This window comes from Miscanthus floridulus, chromosome 5 (assembly GCF_019320115.1).
Source record: "Miscanthus floridulus cultivar M001 chromosome 5, ASM1932011v1, whole genome shotgun sequence".
NCBI lineage: Eukaryota > Viridiplantae > Streptophyta > Magnoliopsida > Poales > Poaceae > Miscanthus > Miscanthus floridulus.
The window spans coordinates 29,873,472-29,895,056 of NC_089584.1; the positions used below are offsets into that span (position 1 = coordinate 29,873,472).

At 50.5% G+C, this 21,585-nt stretch overlaps 2 protein-coding genes and 1 pseudogene across 2 annotated transcripts; 2 read left to right on the forward strand and 1 right to left on the reverse strand.

Moving 5' to 3' along the window:
• The first annotated feature begins 6,041 nt into the window (after positions 1-6,041).
• On the forward strand, positions 6,042-10,479 carry LOC136451881 (disease resistance protein RGA2-like). The gene has a single exon (XM_066452561.1). The coding sequence runs from the start codon at positions 6,167-6,169 to the stop codon at positions 10,013-10,015; it is 3,849 nt and encodes a 1,282-aa protein (XP_066308658.1). The 5' UTR covers positions 6,042-6,166; the 3' UTR covers positions 10,016-10,479.
• Positions 10,480-12,639: 2,160 nt separating this feature from the next.
• Positions 12,640-16,665, forward strand: LOC136451882 (uncharacterized). Its single transcript, XM_066452562.1, has 8 exons — positions 12,640-12,828; positions 14,390-14,753; positions 14,836-15,028; positions 15,130-15,316; positions 15,406-15,579; positions 15,654-16,043; positions 16,131-16,353; positions 16,464-16,665. Exons 2-4 carry the CDS (start codon positions 14,404-14,406, stop codon positions 15,145-15,147), a joined length of 561 nt encoding a protein of 186 aa, XP_066308659.1. The 5' UTR covers positions 12,640-12,828; positions 14,390-14,403; the 3' UTR covers positions 15,148-15,316; positions 15,406-15,579; positions 15,654-16,043; positions 16,131-16,353; positions 16,464-16,665.
• A 1,291-nt stretch (positions 16,666-17,956) lies between these two features.
• LOC136454475 (5'-3' exoribonuclease 3-like) lies at positions 17,957-21,327 on the reverse strand (annotated as a pseudogene).
• Between the last annotated feature and the right edge of the window lie 258 nt (positions 21,328-21,585).

The following is a 21,585-nucleotide window of genomic DNA, read 5'->3' on the forward strand; positions in this document are numbered from 1 at the left end:
GGAACGGGTGACGGGAAGGCTCGCACATCCCTCATCCCCTGTAGGAACGGCAAATGCAAATAAGGGAACAGATTGAAAATGTAAGGAGCAAGGAGGCCTCAGGGGCTGTAGCGATGCGTGACTCACTAGAGTGATGTACCCCCATGATGGGCGCATCGGGAACAGGGTCAGATCCCTACTCCTATGCCGCCCCTCCACCGTCTCTCTCACCTGACGTAGAACCTCCTCGTCAGAAAGGGTGACGGTGGACAACCGGATGCCGTTGATTGCCTCACTCGGTGTCATCTTGCACAAGCGCTGCCATCGAGCCATCAGCGGTAGCACCCTCCAGTGGTGGAAGGCTACCACGACCACGGCCGCTGTAAGGCCGTGGCTCCACAGCCTCTCTAGTGCCTTTAGAAGTGGCTACAGCTTAGGCTGATCAACCAACGGGACGCCGTACCTCCACTTCTCCAGCTAGCTCTCCACAACCCACCTGGTATAGGGGGGAAGCCCACCATCATCATTGTAGAGGTAGAACCAGCTATTGTACCAGCGGTGGTTGGACAACACGAGCTGGGCCAGGATGTAGAAGGGCTGCCTGTCTTGGCACACTTGGAGAGTGCAGCCGCCGGCCCTCAATGTCTTCCGCATGCCCATCGTGCCCGCTGGCTTGGTGTTGAGCCCCACCTGGAAGAAGTGGAGCCACAGCTCCCAGTGGGGGTGATGCCCAGGTACCCTCACTAACGGTGACGAAGATGGCCACCTGCGCGATGGAGTTGTGGTTGAAGTTGTGGAGCTCCACGTCGTAGTAATGCGGGAGCACCCGCATGAACTGGTCTGCTGGCAAGCCAAGACCGTGCTCGTGGAAGGCCACAAAGCTCACAATGTAGCCATCGCGTGGCCTCGGCTCTGGCTCGCCCCTCGGAGCAATCCACTCCAGTCTGTTGGGGTCGGTAACCGAGCAGAGGAGACCATCGTCGACAAGCGACTACAGCGTCACCGTAGACACGTCGGACGGATCCTAAGGATCCACCTGGATGACAACAGTGCCACCAGCCATGGGTGCGGTGGAGAATGCGACTACGGCGGTAACTCGTGCTCTCACTTTCTCTCTCTTTCTCTCTCTCTCCTTTCCTCCCCCTTCTCCCTTCTTCTCCCCGACGCTCTCTTCCTCTATTCTTAGCAACCGCTCGAGGGCAGAAAGGGCAAACGCAGGCAGGCAAGGTAAGGAGGGGCGGGGCGTGGCTTGTCACGTATTTATGTGGGAAGAGGGCCAAATGGACGGGCAATGAAAACGGGGAAGTTTCCCTTAGATCTAGCGCAGTTAATCTAGATCTGACCAAACCACCCACGTGTCCACCTTCTTCTTATTAACCGCGCGCACATAGTAACGTCCCATCCATAGACGTCGCGTCACATTTGACCATAGCAACGGCAAGTGCCGTTCCATCTCCCCAAGGAACCGCCTCAAAAGGTGCAACCGCCGTCGTCAGCCGATGGGAAGGGAATATCCCCCACCCGATTCCTTTCAAACTAAGGAACTAGGCACCGAGCCCGTTACGGTCTAGGGGTTCGAAGGCTGGGCCCTCGAGGGTCTCGATAGCTGCCCTAGGACAAACAGAGTCAGGGATGACTATGGGCGAGCCCGTACATGGCCGAGGCCCAAGCAAGCAATTGCTTGAGATGCCCTAAGTCGTGTCCGAGACCGGCAGGAAGGTCTCTGAATGGGATCCCACCGTAGGGAGGCACCAAGCCCCTGGGGCCAATCGAACGGCCCTGGGACCCACTAGAGAAGCCCTCTAGTACTTTTGGAGTGCGTCTCTGGACCGCTAGCCAACCCCTATCGAATGGGGCACGGGCCTTCACTCGGACTTACCCGATAACAGCTCACCGGAGGTGTCACTGCTCGCGCCCACTGAGGGTAGCCTGGCATACTCCACCCCTCCTTTTGAATGAAAAGGATGCGCGAGGGCCGCACAAAAAAGACAGGGAAACTCCTGATCACCCTCTTGCTCCGAGCAGAGGCTCAAGAGCTCTTCCTGTAACCAACCCGATTCCTTTCAGACTAAGGAACTGGGCACCGAGCCCGTTACGGTCCAGGGGTTTGAAGGCTGGGCCCCCGAGGGTCTCGACAGCTGCTCCAGGACAAACAGAGTCAGGTATGACTATAGGGGAACCCGTACATGGCCGAGGCCCAAGCAAGCAATTGCTTGGGATGCCCTAAGTTGTGTCCGAGACCGATAGGAAGGTCTCTGAATGGGATCCCACCGTAGGGAGGCACTGAGCCCCCAAGGCCAATCGAACGGCCCTAGGACCCACTAGAGAAGCCCTCTAGTACTTTTGGAGTGCGTCTCTAGACCGCTAGCCGACCCCTATCGAATGGGGCATGGGCCTCCACTTGGACTTACCCGATAACAGCTCACCAGAGGTGTCACTGTTCACGCCCACCAAGGGTAGCCTGGCATACTCCACTCCTCCTTCCGAACGAAAAGGATGCACGAGAGCCGCACAAAAAAGACAGGGAAACTCCTGATCACCCTCTTGCTCCGAGCAGAGGCTCAGGGGCTCTTCCTGCAACCAAGCCGAGACCCAATGACCCAAACTCACACTCGGGGGCTCGGCAAATGCAACAACCCCCCCTCCCCCGCTCAACAAGGAAAAAGCCCCTAGAGGAGTAAATCCACTCCTCCAGGGCCTCGGGGGCTACACCCTACGGGTGCGCTCACGCGCACCCACCGAAGCCTCGAGTACGAAACACCATCCCACCAGGAGCTGCCGTGAGCCAAGTCTCATCAAAACCTTAGGGAGAACACTCACACTCTCCCCGAGGCTCGGGGGCTACTATCGGGTACCACAAAAAGGGGTCCCTTAAGCAAGAACCAAAAAATCGCTTAGACCTTATAAAAATCGAAGCCAAGAGACAACCACCGGCAAACCCCTACCTTATCCGAGGCTCGGCTGGACCGCCCGGCCCACCTCGAACAATATCTAGGCTCACCCAAAGCGGGCTTAGCCCAGAACAAAACCATAAGGCCTCAGACGAGGTACCGATTCTCCCACTCGCCCGAGACCCCACGTGTAAGGCCTCGGACGAGGTACCGATTCTCTGACTCGCCCAAGGCCCCATCCGCAAGGCCTCGGACGAGGTATCGATTCTTTGACTCGCCCGAGGCCCCGTGCGTAAGGCCTCGGACGAGGTACCGATTCTCTGACTCGCCCGAGACCCCGCGCGTAAGGCCTCGGATGAGGTACCGATTCTCCGACTCGCCCAAGACCCCACGCGTAAGGCCTCGGACAAGGTACCAATTCTCTGACTCGCCCGAGACCCCGCGCGTGAGGCCTCGGATGAGGTACCGATTCTCCGACTCGTCCAAGGCCCCACCCACAAGGCCTCGGACGAGGTACCGATTCTCCGACTCGCTCGAGGCTAGCTCAACATCAACCCCGTCGCCTCTGCCTTGACTTACTTCCCTGATAGGATGTCACATCCAACTAACGCGTCCAACCACTCCCGCAATGTTAGCCGAACAACGGCTCGATACAGCGGAGTGGCCAACGAGATGGGAGTCACATCGACGCCATGCCGTCCGAGATAGGACAGGGCAGAGGTTACCGGCCGCTATGCTTGGCACTGTGCCCACGACTGACACCCGTGCTGCACTGTGCTGCCTAAACCCTTCTCCAAGGACAGTGCGGTGTGGAAAGTCAAGTCCGGGTCCCTGTAGTCTCAGAATCGATGTACAAAACCAACTGCTCTCTCCGAGCCTCGGCTACCTGCCTTTGGGCTCCTGTGGCCTCGGGACTTGCGCCCACCGAGCCCCCCACGATGGTTCAGCCTCTGCACCGACTAGGCCTCGGCTCTCTACGTTGTCAGCACTCTGGGACTGGCACGTCGTCCACAGTACGCGCCATACCCTACGTCAAGCCACAGGAGCTCCCACGTCGTGCACAGGGCCAAGCCCTGTATCCTCAAAATCAGCGTACCCGCGCCATCGCATCAACCCGGCCTCGGCACTCCGCGTGCGATCAAACATACAGCAACCAGCATGCCTCCAAGAGAAGAAGGCGCGCATGCCATCACAGGAGCTCCCACGTCGCACAGGATCAGGCATGACCGGCGCATCGCTCCAGTGCACCAAGGACAAGGCCGCTCCACCGACCATGCCGCCACAGTGGCAAGCTACAGGGCTCGGACATACCGCCTCTGCTCACAAAATGCCACGTAGCAAATCCATGTACCGCCCCTATGCCTCCCTTCGACTATAAAAGGGAGTAACCAGGGCCGCTTCTAAGGAGAGAACTAACACAGGCAAGCAACGCACAACACTCTGTAACACACACGCTTCCTCGCTGCCTGGGATCAACATCTCAAGCAACCCACGCCACTCCATGCAGAGACCTGGGACTAGCTCCCTCTCTCGCCCAGCTTGTAAGCCCCTACTACAAGCGCCTCGGTGCAAGGAATACAAGATCGCTCCCTCAGACTGGACGTAGGTCACCTATTGCCTGAACCAGTATAAACCTTATGTCTCTTTGCATCACCATCCGGGATTAGGGGCACGCAGTACACTTTCACTAGTCGGTTGAGGGTCTGCCGGTCCAAAACACCGACACCTGGTGGAGCTCATCACGGCCACGATCTCCTGTGCCCCGGTCGAGGTTGTCACGGACGCTATCCGTGTCGACGCTGGCGAGCTCCCACCCTTAGCGTTCCGCTCCCTAGCCGGGCGCCTACTTCACGGGCTCAACGAGTCCGCCACCGTCCGCGCTAGCACAAGGGGAACGGCGAGGACGGCGACGGTGGGACGTGGAGGCGCTTGATGGCAGTGGGGCGGTCGGTGGGCTGGAGGTACGCGAGGAACACCGTCCTGAAACCGCCGTCGCCGAGCTTGCATGCCACGTCGAAGCCCGCGGTGGCAGCGTGCAGCTGCTTGTAGGTGAAGGACGAACGGTGGTGGTGGAGCCCCTGCCACCGGAGGAACGCCATCGAGGAAGACCCCACCATCGTCGGCTCCCGCGCCACTGCACCACGGGAGCGGAACCGGCGCACCACGATGGCGGCGCAGAGGTAGAGTAGGAGCAGCGCGAGGAGCGACGCGGCGGCGGCGAGTGCCACAGTGGGCACGTTGGTGCCGTTGCCATGCTGCTACTGCTGCTGCCGCAGTGACGGCGAGGGGTGTGTGGATGTGCCGGCACGCGGCCGACGACGAGGAGGCGGAGGAGATGCGGTCGCATTTTGGAGCGGTGTGGTGAGCGATCCAGGCCAGGCCCGCATGGGCGAGAAGAGGGAGGGAGATGTCCAATGCGCCGTCATCAGTAGTAGCAGCTGGCCTCCTGTGCCAGCGTGGCCACGCCCGCCCGCGGAGATCTCAGGCCGGATCCATGTGCACGTCAGCCCCCAGTGACAGTGCCGGCCTGACTCGTGCTCGTGGTAGCCCCCAGCAATGGTACCGGCCTGACGGCGTGCACGGCGGCCCTTGGTGGCGGTGACTCTCTTCCTTGATGGGCGTGGCGTCTCCCTCCCTTCCGAACCCACTGGCGTGAACGTTCTGGTGTGTGAGCTTGAGAGAGAGGACAAAGCCAGTAGAGAAGGGCATCTTGGACATCTTCACCGCCTGGACCCACATGTCAAAGCTATCAAACGGTGAAAAACGAATGGAAGGTAGACGAAATGGCGTGGAAGGCAAGAAAGTTTAGCGTCATGGCACCAGGGTGCGTTTTAACTTTTTAGTGGCATGTAGGTCAGGACCATCTTTCATAATGGCACGCAGGTAAAAGGCTCAGTATACATATATGAACACCACCACTCAAGGATCAATTTTATCAAGAGATTACATAAATCAGTGGAAGTGCACATTACAAATATTATGAATTGGTAAGTTTAGTTATACAACATTAGGAACGGACAGAGTATATATGCTAGCATTTCAAATGCGAGACGCTGATGGCTGGACCCCAGATAGCCGACGCCCGGTTCCATTGTCCGCAATGACCGTTGACCGTGCGCGCTTGATTACCTGCTCGGCGCGTACGCGTCTCGCGGCGGGTGGGAATTGGGGAAGAAAAATCCACGGGGACAGTCCACACGCGGGCAGTCCACGAGAACTCGATGTCAAGTTTGACCAAACATGGTCGAGTGGAGCCGCTGAGCATTTGAGCAACACGGAGGGAAGGGAAGGGGTCCATGGCGGAAGGAGTTCTTGCCTCGAGCATCGTCCATGGGGTGCTGGCTAAGATCGGCTCCTCGATTTGGGCCGAGCTTGCTCTCCTGAGGAGCTTCAGGGCGGACCTGAGGGCCATGGAGCGCGACTTCACCACCGTCCGGGAAGTCCTCTCTGACGCCGAGGCGCGCGGCGGCAGCGGTGATGCAGGCGTCCGCGACTGGCTGCGCAGGCTCAGGGACGTCGCCCACGACATCGATGACCTCCTCGATGAGTGCCGCACAGATCTCTGCGTTTCCGAGCGGCGGAAGAGCACTGCGTGCGGCCCCGTCACCAACCCCTGCTTTCTCCGCTCCTTCGCCATGGCCCGCAGGCTGAAGTCATTGAGGCGCAGGCTGGAATCCATCGCCGCTGGAAGAGACAGACTGCGCCTGAACCCCGGCATCCAACCGCCAGGATACCCATCCGCTCCTCCCCGGCACGAGACGATCTCCAAGGTCGATGAGTCCAAGACGGTTGGGCGGGCCGGGGACAAGGAGGAGCTCATGCGGCTGGTCCTCGATGCCGCCAGCGACGAGGACGTGTCCGTGATCCCCATCTTCGGCTTTGGCGGACTCGGCAAGACCACGCTCGCGCAGTTGGTGTTCAACGACCGTCGCGCCAACGACGAGGTGTTCGACCCCCGGATCTGGGTCTCCATGTCCGGCGACTCCAGCCTCCGGACGCTGGTCCAGCCGATCGTGAGCGCGACCAAGGAGAAGTGCGACCTTGACAACCTCGACGCCGTCTCGAGCTTCCTGTCGCGGACGTTCACGGGGATGAAGTATCTGCTCGTTCTCGACGACCTGTGGAGCGAGAATCAGGAGGAGTGGGAGATGCTGCGGCTACTCCTCAAGGACGGCAAGCGCGGCAGCAAGATCATAGTGACTACACGGAACCTGAAGGTTGCCATGATGGTTCGCACGGTGGCGCCGTTCGTGCTCGAGGGTCTCTCGGACGACGACTGCTGGGAGGTATTCAGGTACAAGGCATTCGAGGAAGGGGACGAGAATTTGCATCCCAAGCTGGTCAAGGTAGGCAAAGAAATTGTTCACAAATGTGGCGGCGTGCCATTAGCAGCGAAGGCTCTTGGGAGCATGTTGAGGTTCAACAAAAATGAACACTCATGGGTGGCTGTCAAGGACAGTGAGATATGGCAGATGGAGAAGGAAGAGACGATCTTGCCATCTCTGAAACTTAGCTACGATCAGATGGCACCTAGTGTGAAGCAGTGCTTCGCTTATTGTTCGGTGTTTCCTAGGAGCCATGAGATTGACAGGGATAAGCTTATTCAGCAATGGGTTGCTCTTGGTTTCATTGAACCTACAAAGTATCGCAGCGAATCGCTTTTTGATAGAGCGGATGACTGCTTTGAGCACTTGTTGTGGATGTCATTCCTTCAGGAAGTGGAGGAGCATGATTTATCAAAGGAATTAGAAGAAGACGGCAATGTCAAGTATATGATTCATGAATTGGTGCATGACCTTGCACAATCTGTTGCAAGGGATGAGGTTCAGACAATCACTTCTAACCAGGTTAATGGTCACACTGAAGGATGCTGTTATGTATCACTGGCTGATGACATGGGAGCGCCTGAAGTTATTCAGAGCATGTTTCGCAGAGTTCGTGCCTTCCATTCATGGGGATATAATCTTGACATCAAGCTGATTCTTCAGTCCAGGTGTTTGCGCGTACTGGATTTGGGAGGCAGCCCTATTACGGAGCTTCCCCAAATGGTTGGCAAACTGAAACACCTAAGGTACTTGGATGTTTCTTCATCCCCAATCGAAACTCTGCCCAATTCCATCAGCAGCCTCCACAATTTGCATACTCTGTACCTATCCAATTGCAGCAATCTCTGTACTCTTCCCATGTCCATATGCAACCTTCAAAATCTAGAGACCTTGAATCTTTCAGCCTGTAGCCCCCAAAACTTACCAGATGCGATTGGGAATCTCCAAAACCTGGGAAATCTGAACATGTCATTTTGCAATTTTCTTGAGACATTGCCAAACTCCATTGGTAAACTCCAAAACTTGCGGACCTTGAATCTAAAAGGTTGTGGTAAGCTCCAAAGTCTCCCTGATGATATATGCAGCCTCCAAAATTTGCATTTTTTTAACCTTTCACAGTGTGGTATTCTCCAAGAATTGCCCAGAAATATCGGTAACCTCTCAAATTTGTACCACCTGAATTTATCACAATGCAATGATCTCAAGTCAATCCCAGATTCAATACGCCGGATAAGACGGTTGCATACTTTGAATATGTCTCATTGCAGCAGTCTGTCAGAAATACCAGTATCTATTGGCGGCCTTAAAGAGCTTCAATTTCTTACTTTGTCACATCATTCAAGCAGTTTATCACTTCCTATATCAACCGGCCATCTACCAAACTTGCAGACGTTGGATCTCTCCTGGAATATTGGTCTGGAGGAATTGCCTGAATCAATCGGCAATCTTCATAATTTGAAGATCCTGATCTTGTTCCAGTGCTGGAGTCTTTCCAGGTTGCCTGACTCTATATCCAACCTTGTGATGTTGGAAAGTTTGAACTTTGTTGGATGCGAACAGCTGACAAAGTTGCCTGATGGCATAATAAGCATCAGCAATCTAAAGCACCTGAGAAATAACCAATGCTCAGCTTTGGAGAGACTGCCTCATGGATTTGGGCAATGGACAAAACTTGAAACATTGTCCCTACTTACGGTAGGTGACAAAAATAGCAGTATTGCAGAGCTAGAGCACCTTAATGTTTTAACTGGTCAGCTGAGAATTGAATGCCAGTCACCCATGAAGGATCCGTCAACTGATGCCATGAGAGCAAACTTAAGGAAGAAGAAAAAATTAAGCAGCTTGACCTTGTCATGGACCAGGTCTTGTTCCATCGAAGAACTGATAAGTGCTGAAGCATTTCTTGAAGTCCTCATGCCACCTGAAAACCTCGAAGTTTTTGAGATAGACGGTTATCTGGGCACTAAATTTTCCAGTTGGATGATGAACAGCATGGAACTGTTGCTTCCGAATCTTGTTTCCATCAGTTTCAGCAACATCCATCATTGTAGTTGCCTTCCGCACCTTGGCCATTTTCCGCATCTACAGTCTCTTCAGCTCCGCCACATCACCGGTGTTCATAGCATGGACTCTCAAATGCCTGTAAAAATAAACCAAGGTACTCTATACCGATCGTTGAAGGAACTCCACTTTGAAGACATGCCCAACCTGGAGATTTGGCTAACATCACCGGTAACCGATCACAAGGACAAAGAACCAGACCTATTCAAGTTTCCTGTTCTTAAAACTGTCACTGTAACTGAATGCCCAATGTTGACACCACAGCCGTGCCTGCCTGATGCGATAGCAGATTTGTCGGTGTCCGGCAGCAGCTCGATGTTATCAGTTGGTAGGATCGCCGTACCACCATCATCGCTTCTGAGGAGATTATGGATTAAAAACTGTCATGTTTCTTCGAACGAGTGGAGGTTGTTGCGGCACAGACCAAAGCTTGAGGACCTAGTGATCGAATACTGTGAGAGGCTGCATGTTCTGCCCGAGGCCATCCGGTCCCTCACTAACCTGCGGAGACTGAAGATTCTAAATTGCAGGGAACTGAAAGCCCTTCCGGAATGGCTCGGTGAACTTGCGACGCTTGAATCTCTGGAGATACGCTGCTGTCCCAAGCTGGTTTCACTGCCCAAAGGTTTGCAGGGCTTGACTGCACTGGAGGAGCTGACCGTCACTGGGTGCAGCCCTGATCTGAACGAGAGGTGTACAAAAGCTACGGGCAGAGACTGGTTCAAGATATGCCATGTTCCAAGTATCATTGTCTCATAAGGCTCTGTTTGGCAACTTTGTAATGTTTCTACTTTCTACAGCTGAAATTTGTTACACCTTGCACTAGGAATCCCTCGTACAGACAGTAAAAGCAAACGGTGGTGATCAAAATAGCATTGGGAACAATGATGTGAAATTGATGTCAGTTTGGGTAAATGATAGAATTCCCTGTGCATCATAGACAAGACCAGATGATGAGATGAAACACACACACACCTCACACCTATCATAGACAAGACCAGGAGCGACTCCACTGCATATCATATCCCTGCTTACTTGCTCGCCTTCTAATAGTTGTTATTAGAGTGTACTAAATTAAAGGCAAATGTTTCTGATTATTGTGAGAATTTTAGATTTTTTTTCTAGCGTGTCTGGTGAAAATTAATATGGAGTCTTCGTCAAAGCCTCTAATTAGTAACTATAATAAGATAGGATTTTAGATACTTCAACAAAAATTACATCTAGTATTGGACGGAGGTAGAAGTTATTACCTTTATGAGACAATGATGCTTGGAACATGGCATATCTTGAACCTGCCTGTATCTTTTGTGCACCTCTCGTTCGGACCAGGGGCTGCACCCCGGTGATCGTTGGCTCCTCCCGTGCAATTCAAGCATTAATCGCAAATCTTTCGGCAGCTAAACTGTGAGAGAAGGCCCCGTGTGCAGCCGGAATTCATCGCTACCGACCAGTCATCGTCCCCGTGAACCAAACAGCAGCCCGGTTCAACCAATTATTTAATCCAAACAGCTGCAGTGATCGTCCGAACCTGGCAGGAATGGTTCCATGCCGGCCGGACTGATGGTGACGCCTCCACCAACCAAACACGCTGTTCATCCCCGTGAACGCCCGCCACTGCCAGAAGGCGGGTCTTTGCCGACGGCAAGGGTACTCGGGCAAGATTTTTTTTTTGCCGACAAAGAATTACACTCGACAAAGAGTTCTTTGCCGAGTGCCGGGCACTCGACAAAAAAGGGCACTCGGCAAAGGACTTCTTTGTCGAGTGCCAAGCTCTCGGCAAAAAGCAGCACTCGGTATAGATTGCCCCATGTAACGGTGTTCGACCACGTCCTTCTTTGCCAAGTGCCTGCGGTAAAGCACTCGGCAAAGATTTTTTTAAAAAATACTTTGCCAAGTGCCCCTGACACGGCGTTCGACAAAGATTCAATATTTTTTTTGAAATGTCTTTGCCGAGTGCCCACTAATTCGGCACTTGGCAAAGAGAGAAATTAAAAAAATTACTTTTTTTTGAAATACTTTTACCGAGTGCCCCACTGTGCAGGCACTCGTTAAAGACTCCCTTTGTCGAGTGCCATGCCTCGGCGCTCGGCAAAGTTTTTTTTTGTTTTTTGTTTTTGGCCTCCAAATTTTTTGTGCAGTCCTTTTAAAGTATCAGGAACTCCTCGTTAGAATTTAAGAATTTTTATGGCTTTTTGATATATTTAGTTACTTTATTTCGTTTACTTAAATTTTTTTTCGAAAAAATATAAATTTGAACTGCACGTGGTGCGAATAATGGAATTTAATGATTCAAAAAATGATAGTCATGTTACTGAGTGTAGTGTGAGGCCGTATTCAGGAACGGACCCGAAATTTCGGACATCTTGTTCACGAAACATGGCCGCGAACTTGCGTGCGAAGTGTTTTTAAATTCTATAAAAAGCAAACGAAGTCCGAAAATCATGAAACTTGTTGAGATATCGTGATATCGTATGTGGAGGCTATGATAAAAATTTCAGAAGATTTCGTGCACGTTGTTACGTACGATGCTTGCAAACCGAAGAATCTCCGAAGAAGTTTCATGATTTCGTGAAGAGTAGCGACGAGGTGGTAAACATCATACGTGACAAACTTGCGCGAAACCTCCTCAATTTTTTTTATTACAGCCTCCACATATGATATCTTGACATCTTGACAAGTTTCATAATTTTTGGACTTCGTTTGCTTTTTATAGAATTTAAAAACAACTCGACCGCAAGTCCGTGGTCATGTTTCGTGAACAAGATGTTCGAAATTGATGATCTGTTCCTGGATACGGCCTCACATTATACTAAATAACATGAATATTATTTTTTCATTAATTTTTTCATTATTCGAATGACTAGTAGTTATAATTTGAATTATCCAAGAAAATTCAATTAAATGAAATAAATTAAAGAGATATAGAAAAAGTCTGAGAAATATGCCACATTGAAACATGTAGTATCAGGTATTGTATAAGGACTGTAGAAAAAGTTTGAAGATTAAAAGTAAAAAAAAAATGGTTTGCCGAGTGTCAGGAGAAGACACTCGGCAAAGGAGAATCTTTGTCGAATGTCAGGAGAAGACACTCAGCAAAGATTTTTAAAAATTTTTAAAACCTCTCTTTGCCAAGTGTCAGCTCGGTTGTCACTCGGCAAAGAATTTTTAAAAATTAAAAAATACTTTGCCGAGTGCTATATCGGGGACACATGGCAAATATTTTTTTTTAAAAAAAAACTTTCTTTGTCGAGTGCCAGGTCGGGTGGCACTCGACAAAGAGATGATTAAAAAAAATTAAAAAACTCTTTGCCGAACGCCAGATCTAGGGCCGGATTTAACCCCGCCGTCTGGGCCGGCCCACACACTCCGCACACACGCACGCGCCACCGCCCGCTCGCCCGCGCCGCCAGGCCGCCCGCGCGCCCGAGCCGCCCGCTCGGCTACGGCTGCCGTACCATCGGCTTCAACGGCGACGCCGGGGAGCTCGAGTACCTGCTCCTCCGCGCCAACCCGGCCGCCGTCGCCCACAGGGCCAGGTCCACAACGGCGCCAACAACCTCGTCTTCCACAAGGTAGGTATCCTGCAAATTCCAAATTCCATTGCCTGGCCGATTTCATCCTCTTGGCTTGTCATCTCGCCACCCTCCTGCTGTGCTGTGCTGCTGCCCGTGAGATGGATTTTAGTTTCCGTTGTTTGGATTGGATTGGATGTTCTCCTCTCGACTCGATAGACAGAAGAAAGAATCAGTGGATTCTCGTCGATTGCATTGCTGGTATGCATGGGATTCGATTCCCTTCCTTTCCATTCCATTATTTGTTTAGTATCAATCATTCTTTCCTTCCCATCCGCAGCCTCTAAGTCTGAACCTGCCTGCCTAGTAGAGTATAGTTTTTATTTTCATTCATAATTTGATTTGATTTCCTGCCAACATCAACACACACACGGAGACAGAGAGGACTATTTTCTTCTATTCTACTACTAGCATCCATCATCCGTCCCTATTGGCTGCTGCTTGATGGCTTGGGTTTACAACAGAGCAGTGTTAGACTTTCTGAGAAAGCATCCTTTGATAATTGATAGAGCAAACTTTTTTCGACAGAAAAGAGAATAATAGTTCGACAGAAATGTGGGCATTGGAAATCCAAAGATATATTAATCTGAATATCACACTTTAAATGGATAGAAAAGAAAGATAGTTCACTCAAGATTCTTACTCATAATTTTTAACTTTACTGGTTTTTTTTTAGTTGTATGCTTTTATCCGTGACTATGATAGCTTTAGGGGGATGTTCCTGTACAGTTCGTGGTAGTATCCTATGTTGTCATAGTCAGAAAGGCCCCCATCAAATAAATTGTGCAAATGCATAACTACATAGTTTTCAAGACAATAATTATCGCAATAATGGCGCAATTGATGCCACAATAGGGAGAGCAATAATGTTAGTTCCAACAATTCAAGGGCATACATAGTAGTAGCTAGTTTCCAAAGCAAAAGAAAAGGCACAAACTGATGGGGCATAACAAACTTGACAGCTCCACAGAATGGGCTTGGGCGATTTTCTGATGAAAGTTAGGTATAATTGCCTTGCCAAAAGAACATTCCAAAGGCTTCCAAATCGACTGCTTTTCATTTTGCACTGAGAAATGGCTTGTACATTTTGCTTGTGAGAGGGACAACCCTTGCCCATGCTGGGAAAAACATTTAAATGCCTAAGAATTGACTGAACATAACATATGAGATATCTTGAGCTATTTCTGTGCATTCGGAAGGAGAAAGATCTCATACAAACAACAATGCTAGCCTACTAGGAGAGATCCCACACACTACACTCAGACCAGGCAGTGGCCTAATCCAATAGAGTTGGTTGAGAGCAAATAAAAATGAAAGGGACAAGAAAACCCTCCCTCTAAGGTAGTTAAAAGACCCCTCTCAGTGTCAGGTCCCTCTCCAACAAACTATATATGTGTATTTGCATGTCAATCAGTCTCACATCACCCTGTTCGCTTGGGCTTGTTTGTCTTATAAGCCATACTTCAATCCTAGCATGGATCAAGGCAACCTACCCCACAAGAAAATGATACCCTTCTTTCACCTATTTCTAATTACGTCTTGTTTTTCTTTATTATTGCAGGTGATTGAATAAAGATGACGGGTGACCGTCATAGGTCCGTGAACTCGACTTACCAAAGACCACGCCGGCTGCAGGAGGAGGCGGAGGGATCGGACAGGAGGAGGAGGAGGAGGACCGCCAGCCGCAGGAGGGGGCCGTCTCCTCCCACGCCTCGTGAGGTGGCGCCCGTGGATGAGACGGACGAGGAGCTGGTTCGGCAGACGGACGAGGAGGAGGGGCCGCACGAGGACGACGAGTCGGAGGCGGCAGGCACGGATTCCGCTTCCTCCGACTCCTCTTCGAGTGTCTACTTGCGAGGTCCCGCGAGCCTCCCACAGGTTTCGCTTCCTCACCAACGACCAGTGATTCGCCCCGAAGGGCAAAAGTAAGTAACTTTATATGTTATCACCACTACTTCATATAATATGATGAAAAAAACTAATAATTTTTCTTAATCACTTGTACAGGAACTGGGTGGTTGTGTCGGGTGGTAGCGCACGGCTAGTCAACGGCATCTTGAGTCTTCTGTGCAGGCAACACTTCCTCGGCATTGTCACGTACGCATCGAAGACGGAGCCGGCCTACTCGTTTGACCACTACGCCGTCGCCATCGATGCGAAGTACCCCAACAAGACGGCGTGGATGAAGGCAGAGTTTTGGGTAAGTCTCCCTCGCACAACATTGTTCAAGACGTCGCATTCATTGGACTTTTCTTGAAACAATTAACGGATACATCACTTTTGTATACAAACTTATTACAGATGCGAGGAGGGATTTGAGGCCAGGGCGGAGCAGGTGACTACCAAAGTCTATAAAAAACTCGTCACCGACATGCATCACGAGGTGCGCATCTAGGCCATCGTAACCTACTACAGGTCGAAGCTTGGAGAGAGGAAAATCAAGAAAGACGCAAGAGAGATGCAGCTGACCCAGGAGCAGTACCTTGAGGTAAATGAAGAACATCAATATTGATTCGTTTTGAGATTAAGTTGGTTTAATTTGATCTTCATATATGTCCAATACTTGATGACGTGTAGATAATTCCCTGGTGGTGCCAAGCGTATCCCGAGTGCTAGGCGATGATGGTGGAGAGATGGTTTATGGAGGAGTACCTCAAGATGCACAGGGATGCCCGGGACCGTTGTTTGCAGATGCAAGGTCCAGCACACCATCAAGGCAGCCGCAGCCTCGCCGGATACAAACAAGCATTGGTACGCGAATTTATTTATCTATTGTGACGCTCAGTTCTACCTGATTTCTAATCATCGTGCTGTCTTTTTCGCAGTCGGCGTCATATAGTGGCCAGGCTTGCTCGGACTTCCAGGCATGGTGTTTAGCCCATAAGGGTAAGGCGACGTCCGATGTCTCCTTCAACCTGGAGGACCCGCCCGAGGCATACACGAACCCGAGCGTCCACTCTCACATCAGTGAGTACACTGAGGTGGCGAGGTCGCTCTATGGGTCAGACCACGATCCGAGCACCCAGGACTTCGATGGAGAGGCCGTCATGAGGGCGGGGTAAGGCAAGAAGCATGGACGGTTCTGGCTTGGCGACGGCGTCATCGACACGGCCTCTATCCCCCCTCTCTTCCAGATCCAAGCAAGGAGCACGAGCGAGAGCCCGACCATTCGCACATGGCCGACCGCTGCACAGCACCGGGTCGACGCACTCGAGGTTATTCATGTTTTACTCGTCGTACATTGATCTTTACACACCTTAATTAGCTTTGCATTACTGAAACATTAGAGTGAAATATTGCAGGCTCGGCTGGAACAAGAAATGAGGCAACTTCAGGAGCTGGAGGCCGGGCAACAGAGGATGGCGGCCCAGCTGGAGGCCGAGCGGGCCGAGCGGCAGGCCCAGGCGCAGAGGCTGACGGACATTACGGAGTTCCTACAAGGGCTTGGGCAACGTATAGGCTTCTTTCTGCCAGCTGGGATGTTGGTTCTACCTCCGTGTCCTGCAGCTGCAGCTACTCCTATGAGTATGAAAGTTTTTTACTTTCACTTGTGCTTTGCTTGTATGGCCTCTACCTTCCTAGATTAGCTATCCAAATAATCTTGTCTCACATGCAATCTTTTCTCCTTTGTACAGTCTTCATCTGACAGTGGTTCGAATAATCCACCTCATGCACCTCTGAATGATGGAGTTTGGCCTTCATCACAGTCGCAGTGGCCGAGATGAGTGCACGTTGTATTTTTTTCATTTGTTGTTTACTTGGTGATGGACTTGTGATATACTTGTAATGCACTTGTGGACTTTGATGGACTTGTGATGAACTTGTGGATTTATTTGGATGGACTTGAGCACTTATTATTATATATGTGATATATATTGTAATGGATGTGATATGTGCGGATGGATGAGATATATATGTGATGGATGAGATATATATGTGATGAATGGGATATATATGTGATGGATGAGATATATATGTGATATATGTTTGCATGAATTTATTTGTTATGATGGAATGTAAAAAAATTAAAAATTACTGTTTTGGGATACTTTACCGAGTGTTACACTCGGCAAAGGACCCCGTTGTCGAGTGCTATGGTCACAACACTCGGCAAAGCTAAAAAAAAATGGGCGCTCGAAAAACCATTTTTCCAGCTTTGCCGAGTGCCATGACCATGGCACTCGGCAAAGAATTTTTTTTTTAAAAAAAATTCAAACTTTGCCGAGTGCTGGCCAGAGAGCACTCGGCAAAGAATTTTTTTTTTTTTTTTAAATTCAAACTTTGCCGAGCGCCGGCCAGGGGGCACTCGGCAAAGAATTTTTAGAAAAAAATAAAACATCTTTGCTGAGGGCCGGATAGAGGGCACTCGACAAAAAAAATTTATCGAGTGTCTGTAGGGTTGGCACTCGGCAAAGTGACCGTCAACGGGGCCGGCGCCATGACGATCGCTTTTCTTTGCCGATTAATTTTTTGCTGTGTGTTCTTTGCCGAGTACCGCACTCGGCAAAGGCTTTGCCGAGCACAATTTGGCCTCAGACACTCGGCAAAGAACCTAAATCCAGTTGTGCGCGACAGGAAGCTCGAGACGGCGTCGAGGTTGCCAAGGTCGCACTTCTCCTTGGTCGCACTCACGATCGGCTGGACCAGCAGCGTCCGGAGGCTGGAGTCACCGGACATGGAGACCCAGATCCGGGGGTCGAACACCTCGTCGTTGGCGCGACGGTCGTTGAACACCAACTGCGCGAGCGCCAGAGCCGACGATAGGGATCACGGACACGTCCTCGTCGCTGGCGGCGTCGAGGACCAGCCGCATGAGCTTCTCCTTGTCCCCAGGCCGCCCAACCGACTTGGACTCACCGACCTTGGATGTCTCGCACGAATTTGTGAGTGCGCGACGAAATACGTGTTGGCCTAAGAACGCCATGCAATGCAATTGTTGTTGGAGCATCCACCAAACACTCCGCCGTAGCTTCTGGACTCCTACAACTGTAAGATTTCAGAGTCTTAACAACTACGAAGCATAACGTTTCCTTCCTCACCTGGCAACCATACCACACGAATAATAGATAAGTCCCACTTTCATTAATGACATCTAATGAGTTCATACAAGACTTGGAATACAGTCAACATCAAAACTGAAAATAGGCACTCCTACATACACTTATCTGATATCAAAATGCCCCCAAAACTTGTCAAGTCTCAGAGTAAACGTCCTTCAAAAATATTCTTCATCGGAACCTATTTAAGCCCCAGGGCGCTTATACAACATCTTCTAAATAAATGGCAACCACAAACGAAAGAACGGCGACCAGCCACCAGTGCCTGATGGCCCGTTGATAACAGTAGTATACAAATCTTGCTTCACAAAACCTCTGTTGCCACAACCTAGCTGCTTCAATGGCGACCAACCACCAGTACCTGATAGTCTGCAGTAGCATACAAATTTTGCCTCCCATCTTTAATGCCACCACCTAGCTGCTTGAAGGTCACAACTCACAAGACTTTGCAGACTATTCTGCCTATGCTTTAGCTGAGTTTCTCCTAGCTCTACTAACAACAGATTATGAGCTATAACATAAACTGGGTCACAATCTATTATCTGCTGTATCCAGATGGAGGCCACCGGCTTGAACTTCTATCTAGAGCACCATAACGGTTCTGTGGTTGCTGTGACCTTGAATCAGCCCTTGTGGGTGGTGGCCTGCCACCGTAGGGCCCTTGCCCAGCATACGAACTATATGATTGTTGCTACCACTGCTGGCCTCCGCCATATGGAGCGGGTTGGTAGCCTCCACCATGGACCCCAGGATATGCTGACGGAGGTTGCCCATACAATCCAGGACCCGGTGGATACATGTTGCTCTGCTGGTACCCATATGCAGGTGGAACCCTGCCTCGTGTATCATGAAGGCCATCTCTTGCATATGTGTGAGATTGTTGCCTTCCATGGTTACCTTGTTCATATTGCGAAGGCCCTGACCTTTCATACTGATAATGACCTGATCCTGATGATGCATAAGCTGGTGGTTGACCATTTGATACACTACCCCTAGGAACATACCATCCAGGAGGTCCAGCAGACTGCCCCACTCGTGGAGGCATGCCTTGATTGCTGACAGGGGGCACTACATTCAGATGGTGCAAGCCATTCATTATAGTTTGGTATGGCATTGATGTGCCACTATGTTGCCCCCTACCCTGAGCATTTAAGCTGTTTATGACAAGTCGGTGAGCTGCCTCTCCAAGTTGACGGCCTGATATGGCACCAGGTGGGTTTTGCCTAAGAACCATTTTATAAGATCAGGATTTTCAGTTAGCCCACAGAAACATTAAATAAAAAACAAAAAGGGTGATGAAAAACCTGTTGCTATTATCATGAGGCCGCCGGCCACTATCTTCATGCCACAGCACTGGAGGTGGTTTCAGATCACCAGCTTCAACAGTCTGCAGAGAAGATTGAACAGAGTCCTTATTAACAGCTAATATCATGATGCTTATGCCACACAGCTAGACACTAAAATACAAGTTTCAAACCTTCTTGGGTATGATAACACCAACTGGCGGACAGGCTATGTGCTTATGATGATCTGGAAGCTTGTAGATTGAGCATCTGGTTGATACCAAATCCAAAATTGTTCAATATAGCAATAAAACAAGTACCAAAACATGTCAAGCAAAGGGGTTAAGCTTACATCACTTGATTGTCCATAATATCCTCCAGCCCATCCACAGGAGACCTGAAGATAGGAGGGCATGGATCCCCACTGCAAAGTGTTATGTAGCCATTCATTCCTCCACTGTACAAAATAAGAGCAGGTGTTAAGATATCTGGAAAAAAAAATCTCTTAGCACATGTAGAAATCAGCCACATTTTCTCAATTAACTAGCAGGCAAACTGGTTCACTGCTCTTTTAATCATTATCCCCAACCCCTTCCCCACCAGTCCACACAACAAAAGAAAGCGTCAGTACAGAAATATCAATACAGACACACTTAACAAAATAGTATTAATTGTCAATCAACAACAGTCCTGATTGAGCTTAGCTAACCTAGCAGAAGGATCAAGCTTTTCTTTAATTTCATTTCTCTTTTTGTCAGGCAGATGTTCAAATTTGCTGTTGAGAGAGTAGATATAAGGCGAAAGTGGATGTGAGCCATTCACAAAAAGCATATCAAACATGATGCTGTTTCTCCTTGCTTCTTCAGGCTACACAGAAGACGACAAAAACAAAGGAAATCTTAGAAGATTTTATTCATTGTGCCTTGTAATGCATAAATGAATTGCAAATTGTTTCATCACCATACCGTCAAAGTATGCTCAACTTTTTTTTATCTCAGCCAACAAGCGAGCTTCATCGATAAACGGTAGTTTTGCAATCCCCTGAAAAACATATATTACAGTTACTAATTAGACAAGTAGATGTGAAAAATACAAATGTGCTCTTTGAAGGGCAACTTACTTGCCAAGAATATCTCTTCCCATTCATATCTACTTCAAAATCTGCATAGTAAATGGGATCATGAATCAGAAAACAGCAAATATCAAAGATATGATAATATAGAGTTGATGGTCGGTAAGGTCTATAGGCGTAGACGCTTGGATAAGAGTCCGGCTTAGCCGGCTGGTTGGCTAGGAGTCCGGCTTAGCCGGCCTGTTAGTTATCAGGTCCTAGAATATAGGAAGGTTATCTATTAGAGTTGGTTATTGGATTGAGTTAGGTTTGAGTCGGTTGAGATCTACTTGTATAAATATTAAAGAATTATAATAGAGGAAAAAACCTGGGATTGAGACTTACCGTCTCCCTTGGGTGTCCAGGCTCGTTACTGTTCATCGTCTCCTCTTGCCGCAGCCACCACGGCTCCTGCCCGCCAAACCCTAGCTTGCTCTCGCGTTCCTCGATCTCCTCCATACTTCCTTCGAAGCAAAGCCCGCCGCCGTAACAACCTGGTATCAGAGATCATGTCGACGTCTGGGGCCGCTCCGCCGCCAATTCCACCCACCTCGAGCCCCCCCACGTCTGGGGTTCCAGCCGCATCAGGCACCCTTGTCCCTGCTACATCGGGGACCCTGATTCCCCCCACCTCGCAGCCTTCACCGCCGCCGCAGATGTACGCGATCCCTGCGGAAGCTCTGACGGAATTCACCAATGCCATCCAAGGCATTCAGAACCAGATGGCCCTGCTGAACTTTCAGATGACCAACATGGCGCAGCGCCTGACGGCCATTGATGGGCGGGACCTGCCCACTGCAGCGCACCTACCACAGTTGCCGCAGCCCGACTTCGCTGCGCTGCCGGCCTCATCTACGCCCGTACTCCCGGATGCAAGATCTACGTCGTCCAGTGTGCTTCCGACGTCCACTTCAGCGCCATCAGCTCCAATGGCGACCACCGCTGCACCAAGGGCTCCACCGACGTCGGCCAGCCAGTTCGGCGTGCCGATCACGCAGATTTGCTTCCCGCCGTCACCCTCGCCGATCCCCTCCTTCGAGTCCGTCATGGGGGGCATGCCAATGGCGTCGGCTCCGGTGGTGTCGGCACCTGCGCGGATGTCTGTTCCTCTGCCGATGGAAGGGGCACAGGAGGGTCACGTGGTTCCCAAGTACCACAAGCTCGTGTTCCCGACATACGACGGCAAGGAGGATCCACTCGACTGGCTGAACAAATGCAAGCAGTCCTTCAATGGCCATCAGACATGCCATCAAGACCGGGTCTATCTCGCGTCGTACCACCTCACCGGCGTCGCCCAGCAGTGGTA